Raw genomic sequence first — 13258 nt, 5'->3', positions numbered from 1 at the left:
TCATGAGCAAGTCCTTTGGCTTCTTAATGCCCAGTTTGCCTCTGTAAAATGGGAAGCACCTATTCTCTCTGGTTATTGTAAAAATTAAATGATATAAAAGCAAAACGTAAAAGATACAGATACGTAAATACACAATGCTTCTATATACCACCCCCTAGCTTACTGCTCAAGCAGCGGCTTATACTAGGAATACTGCAAAGGAGCAGCTCTGAAGCCCTACGCCCGATGCACTAGTGAGAATGGCAGCATGAAATGATGGAAAGAGCTCTGGAGTGGGACTCGGGAGACTTCTGGCCCTGGCTCTGCCAGCAACCAGCATTAGGCAAGTCACAAGTCACCCGGCCTCTCTCAGACTGTTTACTCATTATGTAATTTCTCATTTCTCATCTCCCTACCTCAGTGGGTTACTGGGGAGCAAAAATGAGGAAACACAGGTCAAACTACTTTGTAAGCAATGAAGACATTTACATGTTCCAGACCCTGCACTACTCAAAATATATCAAAGGGATGATCATTACAAAGCAAGCAGATAAAACCACTCAGCCGCATATGAAAACACCAAGCATGGTATGAAAGATAAGTCACTTGGAACAACAGCTCAAGAACTGAAGAACCTCTAGTCTATGTGTTGTCAGGAACCAGCTAGTAAACCTGGGTAAGGCATTTAACCTCCCTTGGCCTCAGTTAACCCTGTGTGTAAAATGGAAAAGGTAGAAGTCAAAGAACTTCTTAGATTTAACAAAAAAATTAAGATTTTTAAAGCTGCCAGAAATCCTAGAGATCTTATAATTTAATACTTTATTTTATAGACAAGTATAAATGAGGTTCAAAAGAAGTTGAGACATAGGACCTACCTGTTTACTCTCAGAAAATAAACTTCCTGATTTGTCTGACATGTACACATATACAGGGTTTCTGCCCTGTCCTCTCATTCCCAAGTTAGCCTCTAACACAGCTTTCACGTTAAGGAAAAATATAGTGGAAAAGAGCTTAGGAGTTGGCCAGATCTGGGTTTGAATCAGGACTCAGCCATTACTTAGTCACCATGTAATCTTGGACAAGTTAGTTTCTGAGCTCTAGTTTTCTTATTGGTGAGATCAGTCTATTTTTTAAAGACTGTGTTATCCAAGACAGTTATAACTGCAGCATAACCAGCCCAGCTTTCTGAAGAATCCAGCAAAGATGGTATGCACCCTTCAGAGATACACCCTTCTTGAGTTTCAGTGTGAACAAATCTCTGAAAACTAGTTCAACCGGAGGAGATGTCTGACTGCTGCAGGCCGCACTTTGTGCATTTCTTCCTAGTGAGCTAAGATAGACCAGAGAGAATTGGAGTATAGAAGGTAAACAGAGAGATTTTATTTATTTATTTTTCTTATCCTCTAGAATCAGCCCAGAATATGTCTCTGGGCCGAGCAAAAAGTTGTCTTCAGAGGAGGTCAAGGATGCCAAGTTTCATTTCCTTACCTCTGTCCATCTGATGACTTTTCCATTTGCTTTATACTCTGATCCATGGAATATCTTCACACTTGTTATAGACTCCATGGACTTCCCATCTATGGGACTTATGACACTAAAACAGAGACAAAGGAAAGAGATGGAAGCAGCTCAAAGTTAGAAGAACCACTTCTCTTGTCAAGTCTTTTTACTAATTACACTGGGTGCCTTGCTGAACACATGTGTGTAAAACATCACAAAAGAAGAAGCCACTGAACAAAAATGTACATGAACAGAGCTCTCAGGGAAGGGCCTATGCACTGAAATAATTGGGAACACACATATGACAAACGAGTCCTGATTCCAGGAGCTGGTTATTTAATGTAAAGAAACTTTACTCAAGCCTGCTCTCTTCCTCCACTATTCCTCCCTTCAGTGGCTGCACAGCCCCACCCGATCCTGCTCTCCCCTGGCTCTGCCACAGCCTCCGCTCCTGGCTGTGACGACACTCATCACATCACATTCTCCAGACCGTCTGCGTATTTGCCTCACAAATGAACTTCCGAAAGGGAGGATATATGATATACTCACCTCTGTGTGCTACGTTTCCATGTCTGACACACTGCTTGGAATGTAGGTGGTTAGTAAGTGTTTACTGATTACAGGAATTATTTGACCAAGTATGTTAATTATGACAGTGCTGGTGTGAAATGAGGAACATGTATCTATATTATCCATCACAACAAACTCCCTTCAGTGTTACATTATCACTTCTAGATTCCTGAATAGAAAGGCCACATTTTATGGTCATGCCCTCTCCAAAATATAGCAAGTATAAATATGTGGAGATATATACTCATTCCAATGAGGATTCCAAATAATTTTTGCAAAGATTCCAAACTTTTCCTAACAATTTTCAAACCTGTTTATGTTTTTGAATCTCTATGTACAAAAGGTCAAATTTAACCTAAATTGGGATTTGCTTCATTTGACTGAATTAAAATTATTTAACCACTGTTAAGTTTAACTTCTAACTCATCAGACAATGTCAAAAATAGAGCAGCCTCAGTTGATTAACACTCTTTTGAGAAAGGATATCCTGACACTGTGGAACAAACTGGAAAACATTCAGTCTACACACTACAAACTAAACTCCTGGGTTCAAGAGTCTTCCCTGACTAGTTCTTGTCCTTTTTTCTCAGATGCTGCCACTGGCATGTGTTGTAGGAAAGGGCAACCTACTTGTTGTTAGCTACCAACACCTTAAGGCATCAGATTTTCAGTTTATCAACCTTTTTGTCCTAATAACCATGGAATTTGTTGTGATAGATAATATAGACACTTGTTCATCAGTTCACACTATCAACCTAATAACCAAATATAATAGAGAATTAAACACAAATTGATTTTGAAATTAAATTTTCCACGAAGTATGGGAAGATAAAAGGTAATTTGTAAGGTAGGCAAACACACTCATTGATTTAGAAATTGCTTCCTTTTGTTCAATAACAAAGGTTTTAAAACCATTTAAAAAAAATCTTGTATGCCATGTTGTAAATGCCCTCTACCTGCCTTTGCTTCTGCTAGTCCCTCAGACTGGAATGCCCACTCTGCCACAGCTATGCAGCAAATGTCTACTCATCTTACCAGACTCAGCTCAAGCAGCAGCCATTCCTCTAGGAAGTCGTTCCTGAATACTGCCCGACCACCTCTACCGAGTTCCTCATTTCTTTTTTATCTTCACTGTTTCCTATAGAGTTTTCTATAGCGTCTTCTGAACTTTGGTGGACTTATTTATAACTATCTTCAAAATCAGACTAAGTCACCTGTCAGCAAGGACCACATGGACTTCATTTTTGTATTTTCAGAAGCCCACACATAGAGTTATTGCTTGAAGGATGAATGGGAGAAAGCTTAATACAATGAAGTATGACATATTTATTCAATTAATCAGTTTTTTAAAGAACCTACTTGGGGGACTTCCCTGGTGACGCAGTGGTTGGGAATCCGCCTGCCAATACAGGGAACGTGGGTTTGAACCCTGGTCTGGGAAGATCCCACATGCCGCGGAGCTACTAAGCCTGCGCTCTAGAGCCTGCGAGCCACAACTGTTGAGCCCGAGTACCACAACTACTGAAGCCTGCGCCTAGAGCCCATGCTCCGCAACAAGAGAAGCCACTGCAATGAAAAGCCCGCACATGGCAGCGAAGAGTGGCCCCTGTTCTCCACAACTAAAGAAAGCCTGCACGCAGCAACGAAGACCCAACGCAGCCAAAAATAAATAAATAATAATTTTAAAAAAGAACTGCTTGGTGCTGGACAGTGTTTTAGGTGCTGGTGACACAGAAGTAAATAAACCAGCAAATATTTCTGCCCTCATGGAGCTTACATCCCAGGGGCAATATAATAAAATAAATAAATAACAATATATGTTAGAGAGTTATATGTGCCCTTAAATATAATTCAGGGGAGGGAAGAAATGTGTATGAGAGGCTTATAATGTAGTAGGCTGGCCAGGGAAGGCCTTATTGAGAAAGTGACATTTTAGAAAAAACTTGAAGCAGGGAGGGAGTAACTCATGGCTATATAGGAACAGGGTATAAGTTGAGAAAACAGAAGGTGCAAAGGTCTGAGGGCAGAAGCACAGCTGATGTATTCAAGCAAGAAGCCACGTGTTGCTTCTGAGAAGTGGATGGAGGGATTGTGTAAGGCCTTGTATGTCGTAAAAGACTTTGGCTTTTACCCTGAATGACACTGGAAGCCAGTGGTGGGTTTTGAGCAAAGAAGTGACAATGCTCTGGGTGCTGTACTGGAAATTAATTAGGCTGGGGGAAAGGAGGAGGCCACGACTAGAAATAATGAAACCAATTAGGAGGTGACTGCAATAATGCAGACCAAATGATGGCAGCATGGGTAGTGAGAAGTAGTACAATTCTGGAAGTATTTTAAAGTAAAGCTAACAGGATTTACTGTTGGACTAGGTGTAGGGTGTGAGACAAAAGCGTCAAAGATGACCCTAAGGTCTGGGCTTAAACCATCAGAATAGAGTTGCCATGTACTAGAGAAGAGTATAGGATTTGAAGCCCAAGGAGGTGGTTTTCAGTCCTAGCCCTGCCACTTCCTAGCTTTATGGAGTCATTTATCCTTTTGGTGTTTATTTACTCATCTGTAATATAGAAATAACAATACTAGTTGTTAAATGAAACAAAATGAGCAAAACAGTCTTGTAAACCAAAAAAAGGCTTAGGTTTTACTATTATCTCAAAAACTTTAAAGGGATTGTTTTGTTTTATCAACTCCTTCCTTCCTCCTCCCTTCAAAAATATGCACAGAAACTCCTTCAGAAATTAAGCCAAGAAACCAGAAATTTAAAATTCCATGTTATGATACAAAGCAGTCCTTTCTTCTTAGGCAGGGCTTTCAGTAAAGTTATAAAACACCAGTATAGACAAAACCCAGAGCCTAGCCCATAACGAAATGCCACAAGGGGGGAAGGTCGCCGCATTTACCCCTTGTTGACATTCTTGTCGTCATCCACCCACTGGATGTGGATGTGCTCCTGGGGATCCTCGGCATCTGCCTTGCCACAGGTGACGGTGAAGTCCTTCATCTCCCGCAGCGCCTGCCTCAAGGCATCCATGTTCTCTGCAGTGATCTGGACCATAACGCCATCTGAGAATCAGCACCAAGACAATACAGATGGAAACAATGCAAAGCCAGGTAGAAGGGCAAGTGAAACCCTGTACCTGGCATCTAGCAAATCCCTCTAGGATTAAATGTAAAACTCTGTTCTGTTCTCTGAAGCTGACAGATACAAAGAGGTTTTGTTCTTTGAGCTGAACCTCTTACTCATTGAAAGTGTTATGAGGAGCAAATGCCAAGATGGATTCTGCTTAAAACACCTGCCTGTTGATTTCACTTCAGGCACAACAAAGTTTGTCCTGAGACTGCTCAAAGGGAAAACTTACACATGGTCACGTCCCTTTTTTGGACACACAGAGGATTTTGTTCGTGTTTCCACTGATGCATCTATCATGCTCTGATCATATTTATTCGTTTGCATCTCTCGCCTTACTATGACTGCATACAGTGAAAGCCAGTAAGTGTTTGTTAAATAAATCACTGAATAAACAACAGCAGTGGGATGGGGAATAAATCCATTTATTGACTAGCAATAAGGCAAACCTACCACGTGTGGTTTATATGGGCTACCATGTAGCCAACAGATGATAACTATTTTGGGGCTGCTACCTACCTGAGTCAAAGGCAAATACTGAAATAAGGGAGAAAGTTGTCACATGCTGAGCAATTACCCTGCTTCACTGACACAAAATTTTCTCAGCTAAGATAATTTCTAAAGAGCTTCAATAAAAATTTCATAAATAGGCAGCTAATTACTCTACTGACACACACACACACAGTGAAGTGTAAGGCCTAAGAAATTCCCAAGCCAAAGACATAAATACAACTTTTAAATACATTGTTTTGCATTTGTAAGAATCTGTGTCAGTTCAATTTATTATTTTGACAACACTGAAGGGGTGCTTTTTAATCACCTTGTAAAGACATAATTTCAAAGGTAGTCAATATTTGATCACATAGGCATTAATTAGTCATTTAAGACCAAAGAACTGCTTAGCTCCTAGATTTCTTAATTTCTTAATAGGGTGTTTCTGCTATGTAGTATAATAGCATACTTTGCTCTTCACTTGCTGTTTTGTTAAGTTTACCAATAGAGGAGATCAAAGTCAATCTCTTTTAACACACATAAGATTATCTATGTATTTCAGTTAACACAATGGAATCTATCCTCAGGAAAAACTGCTCTTAGGGTGCTGGAGTGAGCTACTGTGGAAATGAAAACCTGTCACTGTGTGTGCAGACTATATTTTCCAAAGACGACCGCTATGTGTCCCATCTCACACGCTTTTCTACAATGCTACCTTTCCATTTCCCCATCAAGAAATGGAGTCTAACTTCTCTCCCCTTGAGCAGGCTTATGACCACTTCCAACATTAGAGGATGGTGGAAATGACACCGTGTGACTTTCAAGACTGGGTCATAAAAACCAGTGCGGCTGCTGCCTTGTGCTGGAGCACTTGTGCTTGGGAGTTCTAAGCCACCATGTAATAAGTCCAACTATCCCAAGGCTGTATGCTAAGGAGTCCAATGATAAGGACTCTGGTCATTACTCCTAGTCTTTAAATCATCCCAGCACAGGCCCCAGACTTGTGAGTCAAAAAACTTTCAGATAATTCTAGCTCCCGGCCATCAAGTAACCACCAACCTTCAAGCCATCCCAACTGAGGCCCCAGACATCACTGAGCAGGGTCAAGCCAACCCTGCATTGCCCTGTCAAGGGCAGACCCAGAGGAATCAGTAAGCATGATAAAATAGTTGTTTTGAGCCATTAAATTCTGGTTTAATTTGTTATACAACGAGAGTTAACTAGATCAAAAAACAGTGAAGAATAGTTGACAAAGAAAATAAATATCCTGTGATAAACCATAATGGAAAAGAATATGAAAAAAGAATGTGTATGTATGTGTGTGTGTATATATATTATATCTGAATCACTTTGCTATACAACAGAAATTAATACATTGTAAATCAACTAAACTTCAATAAAATAAATTACAAAAATCACGTAAAGAAAATAAACAATATGCTCATTAGCCTTTCATTAAATTTCATTTAATTAACTATTGTCAGAATATGTGTCACATCAATTATAGCAAACCAGCAGCAAATGAATCCCATTCTGTACACCAAATGATGATTGCAGCATTCTTGTGGGTAATTGGGGCTGAACTTCATCTATATATTTACAGATTCACACCCAGTGATATATCTGAATTCAGACTATGACCCTTTGGGTACCTTATTCCAGAGCTCTGAAAAGCCATCTCTTAACTTTTATGTCAGTGTCCCATGATATCTCTACCACTTACTCCCTTCTTTGGAGAGCTAGGCAACCTTATGACAGTTTTAATTAGCTGTAGAGTGAGATGCTATTGAATAAATAATAGGAGTCAGAAGTCTATGGCAGGACCTCCCTGGTGGCGCAGTGGTTGGGAGTCTGCCTGCCAACGCAGGGGACACGGGTTCAAGCCCTGGTCCGGGAAGATACCACATGCCATGGAGCAACTAAGCCCTGTGCCACAACTACTGAGCCTGTGCTCTAGAGCTCACGAACCACAACTACTGAAGCCCACGTGCCTAGAGCCTTGTGCTCCGCAACAACAGAAGCCACTGCAATGAGAAGCCCGCGCACCGCAAGGAAGAGTAGCTCCTGCTCGCCACAACTAGAGAAAGCCCACATGCAGCAACGAAGACCCAATGCAGCCATAAATAAATAAATACACACACACACACACACACACACACATACATACATACATACATTTATTAAAAAAAAGAAAGTATTCAGATTAATTCATTTGTTTAGAACTGACAGGTAGCATAAATGAGACTAGCTGGAATTAGACGACAATGCAAAAAAGAAAAAAAAAGTCTATGGCAAAAGTGTCAAGGCTTCCTTTAATGTCCCTTGTTTTTCAGTTGTACAGTTAGGACTGAACTAATGTACATGCAGTAAATAACTCATTCTTTACCTTCCACAATACTGGACTTGGCAAGATATCCTGAAGAGGATTTCAGAGCGCCACTGAACACAAAGAAACTGGCACCAGTCACTAAAATAGCAATAGAAATAGTTTAGTGAAGAAAGACTCTGAGTTGGAGGGGTTGAAAATAATAATGAAATCTTTGGTAGTTGGGGACTCCAACCATCATCATACAGAAAACAAAAAACACCAACTCTATACACCACAATATACAAGTAACCAATAATTCAAATACTAATGATAGCTTAGAGAATGAGGTTTTAAGATATACTCTCCCATTCTGTTTTGTGCTTCCTTCAATCAAGAAGCAAAGAAATCTTAGTGGTCAAGGCTAGGGCTTGGTCTGCAGCTTGTTTTTGTAAACAAAATTTTATTTGAACACAGCCATATCCATTCATTTACATATTGTCTATGGCTGTTTTTGAAGTATGATGCCAGAGTGTTGGCGACAAAGACCACAGGCCTGCAAAGCCTAAAATATTTATCATATTCACAGGAAAAGTTTGCTGACCCCTGATCTAATTCATTGCTTTTTTTAGATCAAATATATTTTGAATATGGAGATATGGTTGCCAACTATTTTATTTACCAAGTGGAGCTATTAAAAAAACAAACACCTATTTAAAAGACAAACACCTCTTCATGAAAGAAAGGATATTTAATTACATTTAGCTTTATGAAAACTGCACTACACTTTTTATTTCTCCACATCTTAAACTGGACTGAGCTATTCCACCTTCCTACCCATTGGCCCTACAGTATCTCTAATGGGTAGGTGATCCAGCCTTTGTCAGAGACTCCTAGTGACAGAGAGTCCACAAAGCACAAGGCAACCATTTCTATTTCTGGATAGCTCTCAGTGTTACAGAGTGTGCTCTCAAATTGAGCCCAAATCTAGATCCTTGTAGCTTTCACCCACTGGTGCTGGTTTTGGTCTTCTGTAGCTATAGAGGGTAAGTTGAATATTGTTTCCACATAATAGAAAACCTTAAAAATAGAGATAGCTATTTTTCACCCTCTTTCAACCTGTACTTTTCCAGGTTAAACATTTATACTTTATTCAAGAGGTCTTCCCTTGACCTAGTTTCTAAACTTCTCACAGGCCTTGAATCATCCTCTGAAGACCTTCTAGTTTTATCACCAATTATGTTAATGATATCCAGAACTTATTCAAATATTATAGATATAGTTTGACTAATAGGGAGCATAGTGGATTTATCACCAACCTATTTTAGATATTATATTTGAATATACATGTGCTCAGTACCTTTTATGCCTTTACTAAACAACTGATTTAAAAAATATACTGAAGGGGCTTCCCTGGTGGTGCAGTGGTTGAGAGTATGCCTGCCGATGCAGGGGACGTGGGTTCGTGCCCCGGTCCAGGAAGATCCCACATGCCGCGAGCGGCTGGGCCCGTGAGCCATGGCCGCTGAGCCTGCGCGACTGGAGCCTGTGTCCCTCAATAGGAGAGGCCACAGCAGTGAGAGGCCCGCGTTGCGCAAAAAAAAAAAAAAAAAAAAGAATAAGCTTCGAAAGGTTAATTTAATCAAACTGTGGTCACCTATTCTGACAGTGAGTGTTATGGGGCTGAGATATCCAACTCTCCAGTTCCAGTACAATCTTCCATTCTTATAACCTCAATCAGCTCAAACACTCACCCTTTCTGGGTTGATTGTGAATACTGATAGCCTGGGTCTGATAGTTGCCATCATCATTCTGGACACACACGAGATGAGAGTCTGCCTTCTCATTGAAGCAGGCACCTCCTGCCAGGACATGCTCATTGGACTTGTTCATGGCTTTCATCATCTGCAGTCAAAGAAAGGCTAACTTTCTTATTCTGCCAAGAATGGGCATTTTTTGGTGTGTCTGACATAGCACAACTCCACAACTTCTCAAAGACAAAAGAGAATATTATTATTTAATTAAAGTGACAAAGGAGCTACCAAATAATGAAAACAAAGTGAAAAATCAGTCACTATTAGTAAAAATTCACATACTTGAATTCTCTCTATAGTTCATAGGTGATTTATATTACAACCCAAACACATGACATTTTGCATTCATTTTCTGTCTTTTTATTGCTGCACTAAACGCAAGTAACTAAAATTAGTTTAGCTATTAAAATAGTTTCTCCTATCCACTGGATTCTCTGAGAATATATATACACTGAAATTCTAAGTCAAAAGAATGTCCCATATTTAAGTCTATCTTGCCTTCTTTTTCTACATCCATACAAAGGAGTGCTTTCCTCTACAAATATATGAACTCCATTATTTCTTAGTTTTATTAACTTATGTTTGATATCTTCAATGAAATCACTTACTAATATTTTGCTTTGTTCTTATAAAGAGATTTAAGGTGATAATTCTGAACCTAACCTGGAAAAACTCATCAGCCACCACTTTGTATCTAGTAAATATATCTGAGCTTATACCATCTTGATGCTAAAATCTGGGTTCTCGTTGAAATAGGCTAATGATACTTTATTCGTTTGTTTTTATTCCCATTTTTTCCTTCATGTCATCATTTGTTAAACTTTCTAATTCAATCTTTTTAAATGGCTTTGATCTTTTGAAAACTCTAGTTTAAAACTTTTATTTTCTTTTACTCCCCTCTTCTTCTTACATTATAAACTGCAGTGTGAAAAACATCAGATGAGTGTTCTGATACCTTTTATATTCTTGTATCACTACACTCAAAAAAATGTATTGAAATGAAATTCATGACATAAAATTAACCATTTTAAAGTGAACAACTCAGTGGCATTTAGTACATTCACAACGTTCTTCAACCAACACCCTTACCTAGTTCCAAAACACTTCCATCATTCATTCCAAAGTAAAATCCCTTACTCATTAACCAGGTTCTTCCCATTCCCCCCTCCAACCACCAATCTGCATTCTGTCTGTATTCTGGATATTTCATATAAATGGAGCCACGTAATACGTGACTACTGTGTCTGGCTTCTTTCACTTAGCATAATGTTTTGGGAGCTCACCCATGGTATAGCATATATCAATACTTCATTCCCTTTTATGGCTGAAGAATATTTCATTGTGCATCTACACCACAATTTAACCATCCATCCATGAATGTTTGGGCTATGTCGGCCTTTTGGCTACTGTGAATAGTGCTACTATGAAAATGTGTGTACATGTGCTCGTTATGAGGACCTGTTTTCAATGCTTCGGAATATATACTAGCGGTAGAATTACAGGGTCATATGGTAATTCTATGTTTAACTTTTTGAGGAGCTGCCAAAATGTTTTTCACCATGGATGAACCATTTAAAATTTCCACTAACAGGATAGACCTAGAGTCTGTCATACGGAGTGAAGTAAGTCAGAAAGAGAAAGACAAATACCATATGCTAACACATATATATGGAATTTAAGAAAAAAAATGTCATGAAGAACCTAGGGGTAAAACAGGAATAAAGACACAGACCTACTTGAGAATGGATTTGAGGATATGGGGAGGGGGAAGGGTAAGCTGTGACAAAGAGAGAGAGAGGCATGGACATATATACACTACCAAAAGTAAGGTAGATAGCTAGTGGGAAGCAGCCGCATAGCACAGGGAGATCAGCTCGGTGCTTTGTGACCACCTGGAGGGGTGGGATAGGGAGGGTGGGAGGGAGGGAGATGCAAGAGGGAAGGGATATGGGAACAGATGTATATGTATAACTGATTCACTTTGTTATAAAGCAAAAATTAACACACCATTGTAAAGCAATTATACTCCAATAAAAATGTAAAAAAAAAAAAATTCCACCAACATGGGTTCGAGCCCTGGTCTGGGAAGATCCCACATGCCACGGAGCAACTAAGCCCGTGCACCACAACTACTGAGCCTGTGTTCTAGAGCCCATGAGCCACAACTACTGAGCCTGAGCGCCTAGAGCCCGTGCTTTGCAACGCGAGAAACCACCACAATGAGAAGCTCGTGCACCACAACGAAGAGTAGCCCCTGCCCGCCACAACTAGAGAAAGCCCACATGCAGCCACGAAGATCCAAATGCAGCCAAAAATAAATACATAAAAATAAAATTTAAAAAGTAACTATTTCACGTGATGAGTACTAAACATATTAATATTAATAAAGTGCTTAGAACAGCACCAAGAGCATAATAAGCTCAAGTGTTTGTTAAGTAAAATTTGTATGCTCATCTCCTCCAGACTGCTTATAAAATTGTAAAGCAACCTTCAAGTCAGCAGCAAATAATTCAATTGAGTACATCGTATGAGATAATGGGATTCAGACCTTCCTAAGTGCTCACAAATTCGTGACAATGACATACTGATAAAAGGCAGGAAGCAACTTCTGTAACAACAGTATGTGCAAAATTGATAACATCTATGAAGTGCCAACCATGAGCCAGGCACTGAGCTAAATTAATTCTACTTCGGTCTTATATCAAAAGGACCATTTTAACATACCAAGTGAAGCAGTACATAAGCTTTATTTTCCTGTGTTTTGTGATATACACAATCACAAAAACCAATTAAAAAAATATAGTTCTAGGGGAATTTCCTGGTGCTTTAGTGGTTAGGACTTGACGCTTTCACTGTCGGGGCCCAGGTTCGATCCCTGGTCGGAGAACTAAGATCCTGCAAGCCTCACGGTGGGAAAAAAAAAAAAAGAAAGAAAGAAACTTTAAAAAAGAATGTAAAAGATGTACAAATATTAATATATTATACAAACTTAGAGGAAACAGAAATCATTACAGCTTAGAATAATCTGAACAGGTGGCCCCCCCAAAAAACAAGATGGGAACAGAGGAAAGAAGGAGTGACACTGTCTGGAAAATGGAGAATTCTAGGAAGGTTTCCTAAAAGCTTTAACATTTGAATTGGTTTTGAAATCAGGTACAGAGGAAGAACACTTTGGATAAAGAGAAAAGCATGAGTAAAGGAAGAGAAACAGAACTGAGAAAGGAACACCGAAATGAATAACAATGGGACAGGTGGAGGAATATCCTTCCCTGGAGATATTTAGGGAAGATATAAATATTTGTCCTTCCAGTTAGCTGGGGTTCACTTGTGTCTAGAACCTGGCATCTACCTTCCAGGCCTATGGCTCTACATATCATGAACCATGAACCTTCACTCATTTGTGTAGCAAATACTCAATGAGCATCTAATGGGTACCAGGCACTGTGTTAGTACTTGGTTTATTCAGTGTGAACA

General features: G+C 39.5%; 1 protein-coding gene across 1 annotated transcript in view; it reads right to left on the bottom strand.

The window, feature by feature from the left end:
- The window catches only part of ZFYVE9 (zinc finger FYVE-type containing 9), a 190163-nt gene that overhangs the window by 8155 nt on the left and 168750 nt on the right, over nucleotides 1-13258 (bottom strand). The window contains exons 14-17 of the mRNA XM_082615903.1: nucleotides 9725-9875; nucleotides 8052-8132; nucleotides 4947-5109; nucleotides 1468-1573 (exon numbers count right to left, since the gene is read on the bottom strand). Coding sequence (XP_082472029.1) covers nucleotides 1468-1573; nucleotides 4947-5109; nucleotides 8052-8132; nucleotides 9725-9875 — 501 coding nt within the window. The remainder of the gene's footprint in view (nucleotides 1-1467; nucleotides 1574-4946; nucleotides 5110-8051; nucleotides 8133-9724; nucleotides 9876-13258) is intronic.

The sequence above is a fragment of the Mesoplodon mirus genome (assembly GCF_964341445.2).
Source record: "Mesoplodon mirus genome assembly, chromosome: 3".
Lineage (NCBI taxonomy): Eukaryota > Metazoa > Chordata > Mammalia > Artiodactyla > Ziphiidae > Mesoplodon > Mesoplodon mirus.
The sequence above is the reverse complement of the archived record's forward strand: the minus strand, read 5'-3'. Positions and strand labels throughout refer to the sequence as shown.